The following is a 19,361-nucleotide window of genomic DNA, read 5'->3' as shown; positions in this document are numbered from 1 at the left end:
CCTTTCCACCCCAGCAGCAGCCGGCGGTGCCTGCAGGCACCTACAGACACAGACATGAGATATATTTTTTTACTGCGGCACTCATATCATGTCTCAAGGTACCTTAAGTTTGAAAAGCTTAAAGCAGAACTCTGCAGAGTTCACCATTACCCTGGAGGTGGATATATACAGTAGAAAAACAGAAAACAATCCAACAAAAAAGAAAAAAGAGTCATTGACATTGTTCCTACTAGCACTCAGTCCAATTACGCTCCCATTAGACTGGTTGGACACGCCAGGTTTTTGAAATTATTTTTAATACCCTCATACCGGAGGTCAAGAAAACATGCCATGCTGTAGTAATGCACGTACTGAAACACATGTACTTACTCAATTGGGAAATGGCGGATGAGGTCAAGTAATGCGTGGTCCTCTTGGACAAATTCACATCAGATACAGCAGCATAAGGAGGAGGTAGTGAGACAAAGTGTGATGACAGCTGCGAAGCATGGGAGGAAGGATGGAAAAGTTGAGCAGAGGCGGAGGTGAGGGTTCCGGCAGGGGTGGCGATGACGGGCATTTGAGCTAGAGGCACAGTTTCTAAGCAGGACAGGAAGGAACGATCAGCGACCTTAAAGTGCGATCTCGGGGAGCTCAATGGAATCTTAGGGGCTTGTGGATCTTCTCCTTGGTCATCTAGGCCTAGCTGAGGTATGTAGGGTTTTTGGACCGTTTTGTCTGGGCCTCCTTTCATCCTGACATTCTGGGGATCAGGAATCATAGGAAGCGTCGTCGGAATTGGAGACACACTTTGGTTGAAGACGGGTGATACCATTGACACAGCAGGAGAGGAAGAGCGGGAGGAATAGGTCACAAATGGAGACCTGACAGACTGATGAGAAGCTATGGGCGAAGGGGTGCCGGAAACAGGCGGTGGGGACAAGGAGATCTGTTTGACGCTTCGTGACAGAGTCCCGTTGCTCGGCCGTACCGGAGAAAAGGCAGAACCTTGGGATGCAGAAGGCTCAATTCCGGACTGGCTGTGCAGGAACTCGGGGGAATCGCCGCTTCTGCTGGGGGGCTTTTTAGCGGCTTTATAACTGGGTCCGGGAGCAGCAGGAGAAGCTGTAGAGATAACCTTGGCATAAGAGGGTGGCGGGAAGGCACCAGAGGCAGAAGCGGCTCCGTAGTTACTATAGTCAGGAGGAGGAGACTGGCAGTGGGAAGGAGAGGAAGATACATTTATCTGAAGGGTAGAAACTAAATAAAAAAAAAAAAAAAAAAAAAAAAAAAAAAGAAAAGAAAGAAAATGGGAAAAAAAAAACATAATGGGTGTTTATCAAGGGCAGCAAATAAGAAGAGCTGGGACTGAAAGACAGATGGAAACAGAAAATAAGAGATGGTGACATGCACAACGGTCGTTAGTACAAACTGGATGCAAATAAAACTCAAGCTGCCTTTCTTTCAAAACCACTACCCGGGATCAAAGTATTTCAACAGGAAAAATGGTATAATGTTACAAAAAAGCGTTGGGACAGAATACGGAATAAAAGTGTATCTGCTTACACTTTTTTAGTAATTTTTATGATGTTTACCTTAAAGTGTATGTAAACCCCAACAATGAACTTGTCCCATTCTGGTCTGTTGTATAACGGTTGATCCTGCCAGAAATTTAGCAAGCTTGCAAGTTTCTGTGCATTGTGCAGAGGCGTTCCTCACCTCTGGGAACCTCTTCACCTATACAGAACTTCCTGTAGTCTCAACACTTCCTGGCCTAGGGTGACAATGCTGCTCCTCCACAGATATAGTATGTGAGTGAGTGTTGTCAGCCTAGGACAGGATGTATGTTACTGGCAGGATCAGGTGAAAATAAAGTAATATAAATCTAGAAAACGAATGCAGCCACCACATCTAAAGACTGGTAAGCTACAGTCGTCGCATTCTTTGTTTTTGGGTTTAGATACTCTTTGAAGGTTTGTATTAAATGACATTCACAAGCTAGCGGTTAGATCATTTCACAATTGTATTTTATATACCGGTTTGTATATTTTCCCTCAGTTAATACCCGAACTTCAGCACGTTTTAGGGGCCATGAACAGCCCAATCCATTCCTTAATTTGATGGTCCATAGCAAAGTTATGAGGAAATATTGAATACTGGGATCAGAGAGCAAGTCACTGAACATGGAAATATTCCAACTTGCATTTTTTGTGCAATGGGTCTGAAACTTCTCGCCAAGACGATGGACAAAGTACATGCACGGCTTTGCCTGGCTGGTTGCACAACGAACTGCAGCGAGCCCTAGCACTACAGAGGTTGTCAGGGAGGCATCTGCCCATCTATGACTAGTCATAGTCAGTATCCCTATTGAAGTATACACCGTCTAGGACCAATAGCAATGGTGGTGCTTGTAGTGATAATCACGGATGGCGCCCTGTACATCAATCAGTAGAAAGTGAGGTTCACCAGCACTCAGAAGATGACGTTCATTTCTTACAGGGTTATTCACAAAAGGGTGAAGAGTTTGGAGAAGGCAGGAGAAGTGAACAATCTAGGGCAGCTATTTTGTCCTAGATTGTTCACTTCTCCTGCCTTCTCCAAACTCTACACCCTTTTGTGAATAACCCTGATAATGTTCATTTATTTAAATAAGTCCTCACATATATTACATAGCCAACATTTCGGGGGCCACACAGGGTCCTTTCATCAGGGCAACATGGTGATCCTCACTTTCTACTAGTATCCCTGCTGAGACAAAAAACCAAACCATAATAGGCCACATGGTCTATGGCAGGGTTAGGCAAACTGTGGCTCTCCAGGTCTGGTGCAACTGCCACAAGTATGACTCCCAGAGGCAGATGCATGATGGGAGTTGTAGGTTCAACACAGCTGGAGGGATGGAGTTTGCCTACCCCTGGTCTATGGGATGTTGTCAGTCTGAACTGGCTGATCAAACTTAAATTCAGAGTGGCGCTACCAAGCAAGACGCAACCTGCATGTATAAAAGACAAATATGGTTGCTCTCCTGTACATATGCGTTTTAAATAGCTTTTTACACACATCAGTATGATCATGAGCCTTAAAGTGACTCTTCAGTGCCAATTCAGGGCAAAGTGACAGGTTCTCTTGATAAGGGGCATCTCCACACCAACTAATACCGTGTTTCCCCGAAAATAAGACACTGTCTTATATTTTTTTTGGCTCAAAAAACACACTGGTCTTATTTTCGGGGTAGGTCTTATTTTGTTTTTATGTACAACAATCCAAAGTTAACGCGAATCCAAATTGAATCATCCAAAATGGCAAAGTTAAGAATAGGGTGATCAGGGGTGCCATACCTTTCCAAGAGCAATTTGGTAACCGATCGCTGGCCAGAATGAGCGAAACGCACTTTCACTATCGATTCCTCACAGGCGGAGTGAATTTGGTATCACTCCGCCAGTGACAGGAGCCAGCACTATAGAGGAAACATCGGCTCTCTCCGCTGCCGCCTCGCTTCCTCTAGCGCTGGCTTCATTGGCACTGCTGGATTCTCTCCCGCAGCTCTTCAAGTTCCTCCTTATGCCACCACTGGCCCTGGGAATGGTCACAACTAGGTCTTATTTTCGGGGTAGGTCTTATATTTTAGCAATTTCCAAAAATAGTACTAGGTCTTATTTTCGGGGTAGGTTTTATTTTCGGAGAAACAGGGTACTTACCTTCCTGGTGCTCCCCCGGTGCTCCTATGTCCTGTGTCTGTGTCAGGGCTTACACAGGGCTAATTGCCATCCCCTACCTACGGTAGTGAGACAGTGTTCAGGTCTGGCTATTGGCCCTTTAGACTCAAACACAGCATCCCGGAAGGAAGAGAAGAAGGCCACTTGCCCCCATTTCTAGAAATATTGGGCGTGCACCCACAGACCAACAGAGTTGTGAATTTTGACTTAATCGGTCAATGTAAAACTAACAGCTTAGACAGAAAATAAAGGAGATCATACTGTGTTGTATATGCTGCATTCTTATGGTATGCACTGCAGGAATGGAAATAATTGAGTGAACAGTTATACTGTAACCTGAGAAAAGAAAAATATGTACTCATGCGTGTAACTATGGCTGGTTGTGTATATACAGTATGTGTAACTTGATTTAGCTATGGTTATATTCTGCAACGTTCATCCTTCTCCTTCCTTCACTACTGACTAGGAACAAGCATCTGGGTATAGGTTCAGAGACCTGGATGACAGCCGAGGACATGCAATGGCACAAGCTAGCTAGCCATGGCCATTTATTATTCTATCCTTTCCATTTAATCATCCTACTTTCAAAATACATTTAACTTCCACCAATGGAGGAACCAAGTATACCATCTCTCTAACCTACTCTCTTCCTTTGTAGCGTTCCGTTTATTGGTATACGACAGGTGCCCTTTAAAAAGCAATGCTCAGGGCTGTGAGTGCAACAATGAGAACACAAAAAGATGCTGGTCAGATTGGGGTAAATGTTCAGTAATACCCCTGGGACTAGGTTAGTGTCTAATCAATAGTGCTACAGCACTCCACTTGATGATTATTAACCTTTGAACCATAAACCTTTTCTGCCAAACTTTCATTAGCAAAAGGAGGACCGATAGCGATCAATCAATCTTTATCTACACTACTCTTGAGTTATGAGGATCAAAATATATTACTTCGTTGCCCCATAGTCAGGGCCGGATTTACTTTCTCTGCTGCCCCAAGGCCTGGTTCCTCAATGAAAATAGCACACCTGCAGGCTGCATACATGCGTACAAAACCAGCGGTGGCTTCCGCGCTGTACATTTAGCTCTGGTTGCCCAACGCAGGGCTAAATGTAGAAAACAACTACCCACCCGGCACCCAAAACTGCATGTCCCGGGCATCGGGAGATAGGGATTCCACACCCCTGCTGCCCCTCTACTCCCTGCTGCCCCGAGGCCGGGCCTTGGTTGGCCTTGTGGGAAATCTGGCCCTGCCCATAGTTAGGTAGAATGTAAACAATAACCATACTATTATTTGACAGTGCCAAGCATATACAGAAGCTAGGAGATGGCTTGTGAGATCAGGCCGTTACAATGCGCCCATTTGCCATTTTTAATGCATATGGAGACTTCAACAATGAACCTCTCCTACAGTATGTGCCCCCATTTGGTCTGTTAAATACTTGATTAAAAGTGTTTTGCTATATTGGATTCTGCCAGAAATCTTGCCAGCTGATACCTTCCTGTGCTCTCTTTGTTGCACTGTTATCAGAATTGTTCCCAGCTATTTCTCTTACCTACAAAACATTTTCCCCCAGTGTTATGGAGAAGAAAAGAGGAGATGGTCTGTAGTACTGTCCCAGGGTGACAACACTGCTCCTCTATAGATATAGTACAGTGAGTGAGTGTTGTCACTCTAGGACAGGAAGTGTGTTACTATCAGGATTACCAGGTGTTGGCTAATGGTAGATATCAGGGTGTGGTTGTAAATTTGTTTTTTCCGAGTCCAATCACAATCGGTGTACTACGAGGCTCTGTACTAGGTCCTGTTCTATTTAATCTGTTTGTATGTGATATAACTGAAGTTTTGGTGGGCAAGGTATGTATTTTTGCTGATGGCACAAAGGTGTGCAATAGGGTTGATATTCCTGGAGGTGTTTGTGACATGGAACATGATTTGGAATTGCTGGAAGATTGATCAAAGCAATGGATCCTGCAGTTCAACCTTCTAAATGCAAAAGAATGCACTTAGGGAAAAAAAGGTTCTGATAAGGTACAATATTCCTATATACAGATATTTAGTTTTCATTGGGGGATCACTAGCAGAAGGAAGGAGGTCCACATTCCGCTATATAGATCTTTAGTTACCACTAGAGGGATCCCCAGCAGGAGGAAGCAGGTCCTGATTCTCCTATATAGATCTTTATTATCACTAGAGGAATCCCCAGCAGGAGGAAGGAGGTCCTGATTCCTCTATATAGATCTTTATTATCACTAGAGGAATCCCCAGCAGGAGGAAGAAGGTCCTGATTCTCCTATATAGATCTTTATTATCACTAGAGGGATCACCAGCAGGAGGGAGGAGGTCCTGATTCCTCTATATAGATCTTTATTATCACTAGAGGGCTCCCCAGCAGGAGGAAGGAGGTCCTGATTCCTCTATATAGATCTTTATTATCACTAGAGGGATCCCCAGCAGGAGGAAGGAGGTCCTGATTCCTCTATATAGATCTTTATTATCACTAGAGGGATCCCCAGCAGGAGGAAGGAGGTCCTGATTCCTCTATATAGATCTTTATTATCACTAGAGGGATCCCCAGCAGGAGGAAGGAGGTCCTGATTCCTCTATATAGATCTTTATTATCACTAGAGGGATCCCCAGCAGGAGGAAGGAGGTCCTGATTCCTCTATATAGATCTTTATTATCACTAGAGGGATCCCCAGCAGGAGGAAGGAGGTCCTGATTCCTCTATATAGATCTTTATTATCACTAGAGGGATCCCCAGCAGGAGGAAGGAGGTCCTGATTCCTCTATATAGATCTTTATTATCACTAGAGGGATCCCCAGCAGGAGGAAGGAGGTCCTGATTCCTCTATATAGATCTTTATTATCACTAGAGGGATCCCCAGCAGGAGGAAGGAGGTCCTGATTCCTCTATATAGATCTTTATTATCACTAGAGGGATCCCCAGCAGGAGGAAGGAGGTCCTGATTCCTCTATATAGATCTTTATTATCACTAGAGGGATCCCCAGCAGGAGGAAGGAGGTCCTGATTCCTCTATATAGATCTTTATTATCACTAGAGGGATCCCCAGCAGGAGGAAGGAGGTCCTGATTCCTCTATATAGATCTTTATTATCACTAGAGGGATCCCCAGCAGGAGGAAGGAGGTCCTGATTCCTCTATATAGATCTTTATTATCACTAGAGGGATCCCCAGCAGGAGGAAGGAGGTCCTGATTCCTCTATATAGATCTTTATTATCACTAGAGGGATCCCCAGCAGGAGGAAGGAGGTCCTGATTCCTCTATATAGATCTTTATTATCACTAGAGGGATCCCCAGCAGGAGGAAGGAGGTCCTGATTCCTCTATATAGATCTTTATTATCACTAGAGGGATCCCCAGCAGGAGGAAGGAGGTCCTGATTCCTCTATATAGATCTTTATTATCACTAGAGGGATCCCCAGCAGGAGGAAGGAGGTCCTGATTCCTCTATATAGATCTTTATTATCACTAGAGGGATCCCCAGCAGGAGGAAGGAGGTCCTGATTCCTCTATATAGATCTTTATTATCACTAGAGGGATCCCCAGCAGGAGGAAGGAGGTCCTGATTCCTCTATATAGATCTTTATTATCACTAGAGGGATCCCCAGCAGGAGGAAGGAGGTCCTGATTCCTCTATATAGATCTTTATTATCACTAGAGGGATCCCCAGCAGGAGGAAGGAGGTCCTGATTCCTCTATATAGATCTTTATTATCACTAGAGGGATCCCCAGCAGGAGGAAGGAGGTCATGATTCTCCTATATAGATCTTTATTATCACTAGAGGGATCCCCAGCAGGAGGAAGGAGGTCCTGATTCCTCTATATAGATCTTTATTATCACTAGAGGGATCCCCAGCAGGAGGAAGGAGGTCCTGATTCCTATATATAGATCTATCACTAGAGGGATCCCCAGCCGGAGGAAGGAGGTCCTGATCCCTCTATATAGATCTATCACTAGAGGGATCCCCAGCAGGAGGAAGGAGGTCATGATTCTCCTATATAGATCTTTATTATCACTAGAGGGATCCCCAGCAGGAGTAAGGAGGTCCTGATTCCTCTATATAGATCTTTATCACTAGAGGGATCCCCAGCAGGAGGAAGGAGGTCCTGCTTCACCTATATAGATTTTAGTTAGACCTACTTTGGAATACTGTGTCCAGTTCTGAAGACCTCATAATGAGTCCAGAGATGAACAACAGAAATGGTGAAAGGTCTGAGGGATAAAATATATCAGAGCATAATGTGTAAAGTCTTGAATTACGTTTAATGACGTTATTAAAACCTTTAAGTACATAAAGGGTGAGAATAGGGTTCAGGGGGGCAGTATTTCCAATATAAAGCTAAGATTATGAACTCGGGGACATGACCTCAAGCTAGCTGGGGAACGTTTAAAACTAACCTTTGAAGGTATTATTTTCTAGAAAGAGTAGTTGATGTTTGAAACAGTGAGTCAATCGACAGTAAGTGAGTTTAAACGTACCCGGGACAAACATAGATCTATACTCAGACACAAAGGTCAAATAAATAAATACATATAAGAAGAGGCAGACTTGATGGACCACTTGGTCTTTGTCTGCCATCACTCATCTATGTTTCTATGTAAAAAAAAACAAAAAAAGAAAGATAATGCTGCCGTCTCCACATACATCTAAAGACTGGTAAACTGCAATATATCACTTTTTTTTTTAATTCTTAGGTTTATGTATACTTTAAAACATTTAAATATATAAGTTCTGCTTAAGAGCAGGTACCAACAGTTGCCTACTGTTACCTTTATTCGTAAGAAAGCCCACCTCTGTGTGCCTCTCTGTTTTAGTTTTACTTTGTTACTGCTAGACCTCAAAGCTAAGCCTTGTCCAAATGTCACCCCTGTCTAGTCAAAAATCTTTAGTTACCATGTCTGGAGAGTAAGCCCTCATTAACACTGGAATCGGCCCGCACGTACAGCTCCGTGCGGCGTGCACGGCCGTATCGGGCAGCTCCCGGGAAGGACAGGTGCTGCGTGTGATTAGTACGCAGCCCCTGTCCTTCTCTATGGGACTACATGGCCGTACACCCCCCTACGCTCACCCTATGCATAAGCCCTTAAATGACTGGTACTCTTTTACCCATCCCCAAAAGGCTTACTGCTACAAATGATTTTGAATGTGTGTGTGGCACTTGGGTGAGTAAGTCTTTTAGAATGAGTCCTTGTTTGAGGACAGATTTAGCCCAGCCTCAGGAAGATATTAGCACATCCATGACCATCCTGTAATGGCCTAAAGGAAGCCCCCTCGCCCTCTCTGTGCTACTCCTTTTTAGAACTAAAATAAGAGCCTTTGTCATAGGGATCGGGGAAACACTTATACAAATGAACTTTAGTTCAGCATTCTGTTAAAGGAACACGGCATTACCCACAAGCACACATGCACACACACACCCACACCCACCAGAGTCGGTCATCACTTGCCTGTGGTTGAAGTCCTCCTTTCCAAGGTTTCTTGGCGCTGTTGCTGCTCCATCATTTGCCTGCACAATGACATAACAAACCGTTTGTATATAATATAATAATGAACCGCCATTCCAAAAAATATTGTATTGTGTTAAAAGAAACTAAACCCAAGAACAAAAATCGAATATATTGCAGCTTACTATTCCCTGATGGCCTGGGTTGAAACCGTTGAAAGAATAGAAGTCACCGGTGTTCTATCTCCAACGACCTGACTTCCGGTTTAGTTAGAAGTAAGAGACTTGGCCGAGAAGGATCTACTGCACGTGCGCCACCCGCGGCATTTCCCTATACACATACCACACAGCAATAAAGTATTAAAATAAACTAGGGTGAGACTAATCCAGCACGTTATTAATCCGAGTTGCCCCACTCAATATGTCCGCCGCTTGCGGTCATATTGAGTGGGGCAAATCAGATTAAGGGCCCGTTAACACCAGTTGCAGTGCGTTCCGGCCCGATTCTGGCCAGAAAGCACTGCCTCGCATTGCGGTCGGCTCACTTTTTAGTGGGGCAGGAGGGGGCGTGGCAGGCCATTGAAGTGAATGGAACCGTAGCCACGCCCTCCGGCCGCGATGCGATCGCCCGCACAAGATCGCAAGGCACATTGTGCCTGCGGTCTGGTCCGGTGCGATCAAAATGCTGCAAGCACTATTCACTTCAATGGCCCGCCACGTCCCCTCCTGCCCTACAAAAAAGTGAGGCGGCATCGGACTGGAATGCACTGCATATGGTGTGAACGTACCCTAATAACGTGCTGGATTAGTCTCACCCTAGTTCATTTTAATACTTTATTGCTGTGTGGTATGTGTATAGGGAAATGCCGCGGGTGGCCCACGTGCTGTAGAGTCTTCTCGGCCAAACCTCTTACTTTTAACTACACCGGAAGTCAGGTCGTTGGAGATCTCCACGAGTTGGAACTTTCGATAGAACACCGGCACTCCACTGAAGGTCAAGAATTAAAGTGGTTTTATTTATCTACTGTCACATAATCGAGGGACAGCCAATGTTACAGAGCCTTGCAGGGTCCCTTCCCGAAGACAACATAGTGGCGATAGATAACTAAAACCATTTTAACTCTTGACCTTCAACGGAGTGATGGTGCCTTCTCTTCTTCCCTTGTGGTTTTCGCTTGACACCATGAGCTGCTGACACTATGGTCACCATTCAGCTACCCTGGTTGCAATGCTGTATGGATTGCAGCCCAGAAGTGTAATACTCTGTGGCGGTCAACCAGGGTTCCTTCCATTGATACAGTTAAGGAGTGATCATAGCCACCCAGCAGCAGGAAGTATATTTTATCCAGCATTACCAAGTAAAAATAAAGAGAAAGAAGAAAATGAATTCAGCCAACTCAAATAGGGACTGGTAGGCTGCAATCAGAGGGGGTGTATTAAAATACAGGTCAACTTTAATTTGTGGCAGCACAGTGGCGTGTAGCAGCACAGTGGCATAGTGGTTAGCGCTTTAGCCTTGCAGCACTGGGGGTCCTCGGTTCGAATCCCGGCCAGGTCACTCTGCAAGTTTGTATGATCTCCCTGTGCTTGTGTGGGTTTCCTCCGGGTACTCCGGTTTCCTCCCACACTCCAAGGACATGCTGGTAGGTAAATTGGCTCCTCTCTAAGTTGGCCCTCTGTGTATGCATGTGAGATAGGGACCTTAGATTGTAAGCTTCTTGAGGGTAGGGACTGATATGAATGTGCAACTATGTAAAGTGCTGCGTAAACTGTCAGCGCTCTATAAATACCTGTAATAAAAAAAAATAATAATAATTTGTAGGCTTGCAGTATGACATTATCACCACTAGATGTCCCTGTTTTTCTTTCAAGAACCACTGCACGTGTTTTCAACCACAATTTATCTTCCAGGTAACAGTAAAGAAGGATTTAGATACCAGAGGCGGGTAACGTAATAAAACATAATTTGCTGTAGTGAAGTAAATTAGACAGTTGCCTCTCTGCGATTGATCGTGCCGGGAGCGAATAATGCGCTTTGTAATACACAGTGAACAATGCTCATTCGTCTTCCTCCGTTTAAATCCTACACAATCTTATTACTCACTTGATAACCCGAGCTGTCTCCCCATGAGGTAACGTCAGAGCTTTTTAAAGGCCTCTTAAGATCCACTAGCAGCAGGTCAACATCTTGGTGACCTCGGTCCCAAGGCGGGTACTTGGGGTAAATAAAATACATTTTAGTCCAGTTGTCTATTTATCATATTCAGGGTTTTTTTTACCTATATAGATTTCCATGTGCGCTGCTACGGGACTCCATCAGTGAGATCTCCGCACCAGATTCCCAGGTTCACCTACACTATATGGCCAAAGGTTTGTGGACACCTGACCAGCAAAACCATTCCAAAATGATGGCTAATAATATAGAGTTGCCGCCTCCTCCTTTGTGGCTTTAACAGCCTCCACTTTTCTTGGAGGGCTTTGCATAAGAACTTTGAAGGGGTGTCCACATTCTTTTGACCGTTCAACCTTGAACACCGAGGACATAATGTGAGTGCAGGGTGTCATGGACCTAAGAAGCTGTTACTATAGAACCCCACACTGAAATACAATGGTAAAGAGGTCTCTACATAATTAAAGACCACCCAAGGCCAGAGAATATGCAAAATCAAAGAGGACTTGTTGCAAATTCTTCTGGAAAAGCCAAGTATGAAACCCCGCTCACTATAAAATAGAGCCCAGGAAAGGGTGTCTGGGGTGGGGAATTAGAGTCTGAAGTTGGGTTTTTAATCATTAATTTAACAGCAAAGTTTCTACTCTGCAAACTATGAAATAAAGACTGGTGGATCCTATTTAATTTAGGGTGTCAGTTTTTGTCAGTACTAGGATTCGGGCTGTCCCTTTAAGACTCAGCAAAACTCAGCTGAGACAGCCCTTCCCTGGGAAACAATGGTGATTGGCCAGCTCACTATTTAGCTCACCTGTGTTGTGATAGTGTTGTTACCTTGTGTGCTCCTGCTGGACACAGCAGATATCTGCTCTGTATATATCGTGAATGACCCGGCTAGTCTTGACCCTGCTTTTGCTCGCTTCTGATTCAGTACCGTTTGGATTCTGATCTCCCTGTGTATGACCCAGCTTGTTCTGACTCTGCACCTATTGGACTCTGATCTACTTGTGTATGACCCGGCTTGTTCTGACTCTGTTCTTCCTTGCCGGTACCGTTTGGAGTCTGATTTACATGTGTGTGTGACCCGGCTTGTCTAGACTATGCTTTTGCATGATTCTACTACAGTGCCAGACTCGGCATTACCACTTGGCTGTCCTGACCTGCTACATCTGCAGCGGTGAACGACAAGTACCACCCAGTCTCTACCTACATCTGCAGTGTTAAGGTGCCCATACACCTTACGACCATCGCAAGACTTTTGTCTTGCGATGGTCGTAAGCTTATTAAAAGCTCGTACGATCTGGCCATCTTGGACCGGCAGATCATACTTGCGATCATCGAAAGCCCGCCCCGGCCCGTTCCGCAGCTGTCAAACGAGCAGGCTAGAAACCCGCTGACAATCGTACGATTCTCGGCGGGTTTTCAAGCATGCTGGTTCGACAAAAGACGTGCGACCGTACAGTAGAAACGGTCGCACGTCTTCGTTCACACTGCTCGATTCTTGTACGATCGCGGGATTTCCCGCGATTCTCGTACGAGAATCGAGCAGTGTATGGGCACCTTTACACTACAAGTATCAGCCGGCCTGCTCTGCCTAGACCTGCTCATGGTATGTGCTCTTGTTTATTAAACTCTTTGCATAATCAGCACCTCTACCTCTTTCATGGCAAATAATAAAAAAACGAAGGGGTACCAATACTTTTGGCCTAAGCTGCTTATCGGGCTTCCGAGTCAGAGCACATCCGCACACAGCGGTGAGAAGGCGGGCAGTCAAAATGTAGAAGTGTCTAAATTTAACGGTGTTAACTGCTGTTTTTGTCAGCAGGCTGAAAAGTTTATTTTAGGAGGAAAGTGAGAGGAGCCGATGGGGAAGTTTTGTAGACCTGCAATTTCCGCCTTCCAAAACCCCCGGTACACGCCTGACGTGCCATGAAAAACATAAATGTTCAACAAATATCTTATTTTCATTGTTTTACTAGATGAATGACGGGTCAGCAGAGGGCTGCAAAGTATCTCGGGTCATCTGGAGACTTCAGGACCATCTTAGATACTGTGCCCAGGGGTGTCCCGAGGCTGGGTGACACCCGGAGCGGAGACCGGGTGACACCCCGTCGTGACATCATCGCACATGCGCGTGACGACGTCATCACGCACGAGCAGTCTTATTGATGCCCGCCGGGAGAGAGGAGGGGACGTTCACCCGGCGGGATGAGGTATGCCGCCGGGTCCTCTCCTATCTCCCGACACTGTCGGGCTCTCCGTCCGTGACCGAGTGCCCCACTTTTCATAGGGGGTGACACCAAAATGACTGCCAGTCATTATGGTGTCACCCCTCCAATGGTGGCACCCGGGTGCGGGCCGCAACTCCTTTGTGACGCCACTGACTGTGCCCTTTTTGCCGCTCATTAGAAGGGTGCCGGCTGGAGATAAGCGGAATATGACGGCATTAAAAATTAATTTCCTGAAAGAAGAAACTCTCCATATGGCTGCTTCCTTCCTTTTTAGCTGATTTGAGGGTAGTTCTCTTTTATTTTATATAGGGGCATATTTGCAACATTCACTGCAGGTGTATCTTCGTGGGGCATGTGTTTTTAAATTACAGCAATAGATTCACCTGTAGGGAATGTCACATTCATTGCTACATAAATATGCATTTTAGTGTTCTTTGCATTTTTCTTCTTTTTTTTTATTCTTTTGTTGCGTGTTTGATTTGTGTGCTATGAGAATTCTGTCCTGTAGCTGTAACACAATTCCTGATGACACAAATTCAGATCACGCTGCAGCATGCACAGTAAAGAACTGGATTTCTGGCAGGATCAACAGGTACTTGTCTGCATTTATCAAAGATAAAACAAAATGTTTTTATAAGTAGAATAAAAGAGAGTAAATAAATGAAGTTAAAGCTGAACTCCGGCCTTCCCTTCGGGCCTTGCATAGTTGTACCGTCTCCTCTCCTGGACTGAAATGGCTTCCTCTGACTTCACTGCACACTGCGAGCTCCTCATAATGTGCATTAGAAGCTGCAGCAAGTCAGATAGAGCCCGCCTCATTTCCTGGCTGTGGGATATCCTGCATCCCTGAGCCCTTTCCTGCACAGCCTGTCAGTCCTGGGCACTTTCATTTATTGATTTCAGTTCAATCCATGATGGAGGCACAGCATCGCATTAGGCAGTGACGTCACTAAGGGGGGTGCGGCCCACATCCGGGTGTCACCAAAATGACCGACAGTCACTTTGGTGTCGCCCCCCTCTGAAAAGTCGGACACTCAGTCATGGACTGAGATCCCGACAGTTGCAGGAGAGAGGTGAATGTCCCCTCCTCTTTCTGTCGATGTCCATCACCAAGATAGCCGCCAGCAGGTATCCCCAAGATGGCCACGCATGCACGATGCCATCACGGTGGGGTGTCACCCAGTACTCGCTCTGGGTGACACCCGGGCCTCGGGATGCCCCTGCATTAAGGCATTACCTATGGCAGTATGCATGCAAAAGCAGCCTGCTAGGAGCCCCCATTCCTCCAGACAGACGGACATCCACCCTTCCAGGCATTTTGACATTTGTATAACTCCTCCCAGGAACCAGCCCATTGCCTGCATAAGGGCTTAGGGTGCTCGAGATGAGTACTATGGCAGTGTGCTGTGTATATAGCTTGCTGAAAACATAACAGCACCCTGCCGGCCCCTTCCACCAGTCGTGATCTGCCTGCACTGCATGTAGGCTCAGTGATGACATCACCAGGTCTAAAATAAGACATTTAATGAAAAGGTAACTTTTTTTAATTAAACATTTCACTAGAATGTTGATTCTGTTGGTGGCGACTAAGCAGGTAAAATTTCAGTTTTAATTTATTACGGTTTACATGCACACATAGAGAACCGCGATGTACGGGGGCAGGTCCTCTTCAGGACTAGCTTCCTCTGCTAGCATAAGACGTCAGGTAACTGAGTGGAAAGGGGCTTAAAGCCCAACCACTAGTTTGTCAGGAAGGAAGAGGTTAACCACGCAGCGCAGACAGCGATAATAATACCAAAAGCATAAACAGCTGTTAATCTTGGTAAAGTTTTAATCGCTCAGTAGATTGAGATTAACCCCTTAATGATCAGATGAGACCCATCACACTCCTGACCGGATTGTACCCTTAAAGTGACATTAAACCCTCAGATTTTTTAACATAAACCAATACTGTAATGTGCGCCTTACTGTAATCCATGGTAGTTTCCCTTCTCTTTGCTGCTCTTCCTTTTAAATCCTCATGTCTTCTCATGCTGGGCAGAACTTCTGTTTTGCAGCAGACCGCCTTGTCTCAGGAATGGATACATGGTGTCTGTGTATAGGTTTGCAACCTGAGCCAGCACTACAGGAAGAGGCACTCAGCTGCAAAGGGAAGTTCTCCCCAAGCATGAGAAGACATGAGGATTTAAAAGGAAGAGCAGCAAAGAGAAGGGAAACAACCATTAATTACAGTAAGGCGCACATTACAGTATTGGTTTATGTTTAAAAATCTGAGGGTTTAATGTCACTTTAAGTATCGGGTGGGTGCTCTCTGTTTGCCTGAAGAAGGGAACATGCGGTTCCCAAACGTCGCTACGATGATGTGACACTACAGAGGTCGATAAATATTGACTAACAAAAAAAATCAAGTTGGAGTGCGAGTGACTTTCCTTTTATTTTAACCCCTTATTTAACCCCTTGAACCCCCTAAGTCTTATTTGTAGAACATTGAAGAGCCTAATCCAAAGCCAATAGGCGATTGAACATTTTCTATGTAGTTTGATTCTTATTTTCTACAATGTGTTACCCACAATTGCAAAATATTCTGCGTCCCTGTTATCATAAATAGAGACATTAGACCAGCGGTTCTCAACCTGTGGGTCGGGACCCCTTCGGGGGTCGAATGACAATTTGCCAGGGGTCGCCCGGGAGTCTCCCGCTATTAGATAGCGGCTCCCGGCCGCCCGGGAGAGAAACATTTTCTCCCGGAAAGGTTTAATCTGCTTGATCGAGCAGAGTAAACCTTTCGCTGCGATCGGTTTTTTTTATTTTTTATTTCTGACATCGGAGTCCCGGCCGCCGTAAGTCAGAAAAAAATACATCAGCATTGGAATGCATAGCTAGATTCCTATTGGCTATTTCACTTTGCAATAGCAAACTAGCTATTGCACCCGCCCACTGCTGCTGTCAATCAGCAGAGGGGGACCTGCAGTTCTCCATCAGGTCCCCATCTAGTGATTATCATAACTATTATTAATAATAAAAGCTGTCAACCTCGGCTTGTGTTATATGGTTTGCCATTTTAGCTGTTACAGCAGTGGTTCTCAAGCTGTGGGTCGGTGTGTGATTTCCACTGTGCTAGGTGAGAGTCCTCCTCAGCCCTCTCCTAGCGCAGCAGTGTCAGTTCTCCCGCCACGCCGCCAGATGTCGCTGCAGCAGCCGCGTCAACCCTAAAATTTTACCGTTGGGGGGTCACCACAACTTGGCAAATGTTACCGAGGGGTCCCGGCCCTAGAAAGGTTGAGAACCACTGCATTAGACGATAGAGAGCTGAAATACTGCGGGAGAGCGAGAGGGAATAGGATGAGAGACAGAAAGGAAGAAGCAGAGAGAACGTTTGACCAGGAATGTATCAATCAATCATTTGATAGAGATTTGATAGTTTTAATGATGTTTTGATGAAGTGCCATTGTTCATCCCAAGAAGGAAAAAGTTCAGTCTGGATTTGATTGGAATTTCCACCAGAACTGATTGGTCCTTCCCAATAACAAATATAATTTACTGATCAGATCAGGAAGTCAGTTTAATTGATTTGGTAAAGCCATATAGATGTATATTTGTGTTCCATTTAAATCAAACCATCATATTGTATGTCTATGGGGGGGTAGGACAGATAATGGGGGGCAGATGGGGATGAGAGAGTGAGGGGGGAGGGCTGGAAAAGAGAATTGAGAAAGAGGAGATGGTGGATGGGAAGGAAAGAGACCAAGGGCAGTAGTAGAGGGGTGGATGAGATATATGGACAGAGGGAGAGAGAGTAGTAGAGGGTGGATGAGATCTTAGGACAGAGGGGGGAGAGTAGTAGAGGGGTGGATGAGATCTAAGGACAGAGGGGGAGAGTAGTAGAGGGGTGGGTGAGATATATGGACACAGGGAGAGAGAGTTGTAGAGGGGTGGATGAGATATAAGGACAGAGGGGGAGAGAGTAGTAGAGGGTGGATGAGATCTTAGGACAGAGGGGGAGAGTAGTAGAGGGGTGGATGAGATCTAAGGACAGAGCGGGAGAGTAGTAGAGGGGTGGATGAGATCTAAGGACAGAGCGGGAGAGTAGTAGAGGGGTGGATGAGATCTAAGGACAGAGCGGGAGAGTAGTAGAGGGGTGGATGAGATCTAAGGACAGAGCGGGAGAGTAGTAGAGGGGTGGATGAGATCTAAGGACAGAGCGGGAGAGTAGTAGAGGGGTGGATGAGATCTAAGGACAGAGCGGGAGAGTAGTAGAGGGGTGGATGAGATCTAAGGACAGAGCGGGAGAGTAGTAGAGGGGTGGATGAGATCTAAGGACAGAGCGGGAGAGTAGTAGAGGGGTGGATGAGATCTAAGGACAGAGCGGGAGAGTAGTAGAGGGGTGGATGAGATCTAAGGACAGAGCGGGAGAGTAGTAGAGGGGTGGATGAGATCTAAGGACAGAGCGGGAGAGTAGTAGAGGGGTGGATGAGATCTAAGGACAGAGCGGGAGAGTAGTAGAGGGGTGGATGAGATCTAAGGACAGAGCGGGAGAGTAGTAGAGGGGTGGATGAGATCTAAGGACAGAGCGGGAGAGTAGTAGAGGGGTGGGTGAGATATATGGACAGAGTGGGAGAGAGTAGTAGAGGGGTGGATGAGATATAAATAAAGGAGGAGAGAGTTTAGCAGAGTTGTGGGTAAGAGAGAGGTGAGGAGATGGAAATCGCAGAGAGCTGTGAATTATCCCGGACTTGCACAGATCACACATTGTACACAGCTGCACCAGGATTCATGTTCTGCACAAGTGTTGGACACATTCGGCTTTCACTAAGCAATGAATAAGATCTTCTTTGAGCACTTAAACACTTAAAGAGAAACTCCACCAAACCCTAATTTCCAAAAGATGCTGAAGGTAATTGAATCCTACCTTCTTTTACCCAAATTATTTTATTTGTATTTTTAAATTTTACAATAACTAGTTTATCGGGGGTTAGGGTTAGGGGGGGGGGGTTTCTACTGATATTTCCTTTCACTTTTTGTCCTACACCAAAGGCCTTCAAAGGAAGGAGTCTTGGTGCATTGTGTACATTCATAGTTTTTCCCCTACCGGCATACTACAGAAACAGGACCCTTGCTCTCTGTGAACGCAGTGGTCTCTCTGGATAGGTCTGACACGCCTTCTGCTGAGTTAGAGCTCTCCAATCGGTATGAGGCATGAGCTTTGCTGATGTTGGGAGGGCTCTAGCTCTGACTCAGCAGGAGGATCATCGGTCATCGGCAGAGAGACCACTGCTTCCATGCCAGAGAGCAATGGTACTTCTCTGCAGCATGCTGGCAGGAGACAGGCATTTCTACTCGGGCTTTGGTTTTTCTGCTTTGAAGAAAGACAACTGTATGACTTTGCACACCTATTGTTCTGATGCACCTGGAATGTATTGTGCTGATGTAAACAGAAGGTTCAATCAGGCTTTAAAATTGCCCATGCATAGTGCAGTCCTGGACCATGCTCACCTCCTTTGTATTTCCATTTCATCTGGCGAGGGTCCATTCTGGATGCTGGGGGCTTGGCGTTGAGCTGCAGGACCTGAAGGTGAAGAAAGCAATCACAGGTTACCAGGAAGTGAAAAGATGAACATTACAGTAAAGGAAAAAGCTAAACAGAGATGACCTTGGCATGTTTATTCCACTCACTTATTTAGTGATGATGGATTTTTCCTTAAAGATTTACAGAGAACATTGATCCATTCCTGTTTCTACCTGACACTAAAGGAGCTTAACTCTTTTAGGCCCAGGGGTAACTCACGCATAGATGCCCAA

The 19,361-nt window shown here is 45.6% G+C and overlaps 1 protein-coding gene across 1 annotated transcript in view; it reads right to left on the bottom strand.

Moving 5' to 3' along the window:
• The window catches only part of EVL (Enah/Vasp-like), a gene marked incomplete at its 5' end in the record, with an annotated part of 33,828 nt that extends 14,696 nt beyond the window's left edge, over window positions 1–19,132 (bottom strand). Inside the window, 3 exons of the mRNA XM_018573659.1 lie at window positions 370–1,239; window positions 9,169–9,227; window positions 19,056–19,132. Coding sequence (XP_018429161.1) covers window positions 370–1,239; window positions 9,169–9,227; window positions 19,056–19,132 — 1,006 coding nt within the window. The remainder of the gene's footprint in view (window positions 1–369; window positions 1,240–9,168; window positions 9,228–19,055) is intronic.
• Between the last annotated feature and the right edge of the window lie 229 nt (window positions 19,133–19,361).

Source organism: Nanorana parkeri, unplaced genomic scaffold (genome assembly GCF_000935625.1).
Source record: "Nanorana parkeri isolate BGI_ZX_2015 unplaced genomic scaffold, ASM93562v1 scaffold2478, whole genome shotgun sequence".
NCBI classification, from domain to species: Eukaryota; Metazoa; Chordata; class Amphibia; order Anura; family Dicroglossidae; genus Nanorana; species Nanorana parkeri.
Note: the sequence above shows the minus strand (reverse complement) of the source record. Positions and strands in the feature narration are given on the sequence as shown.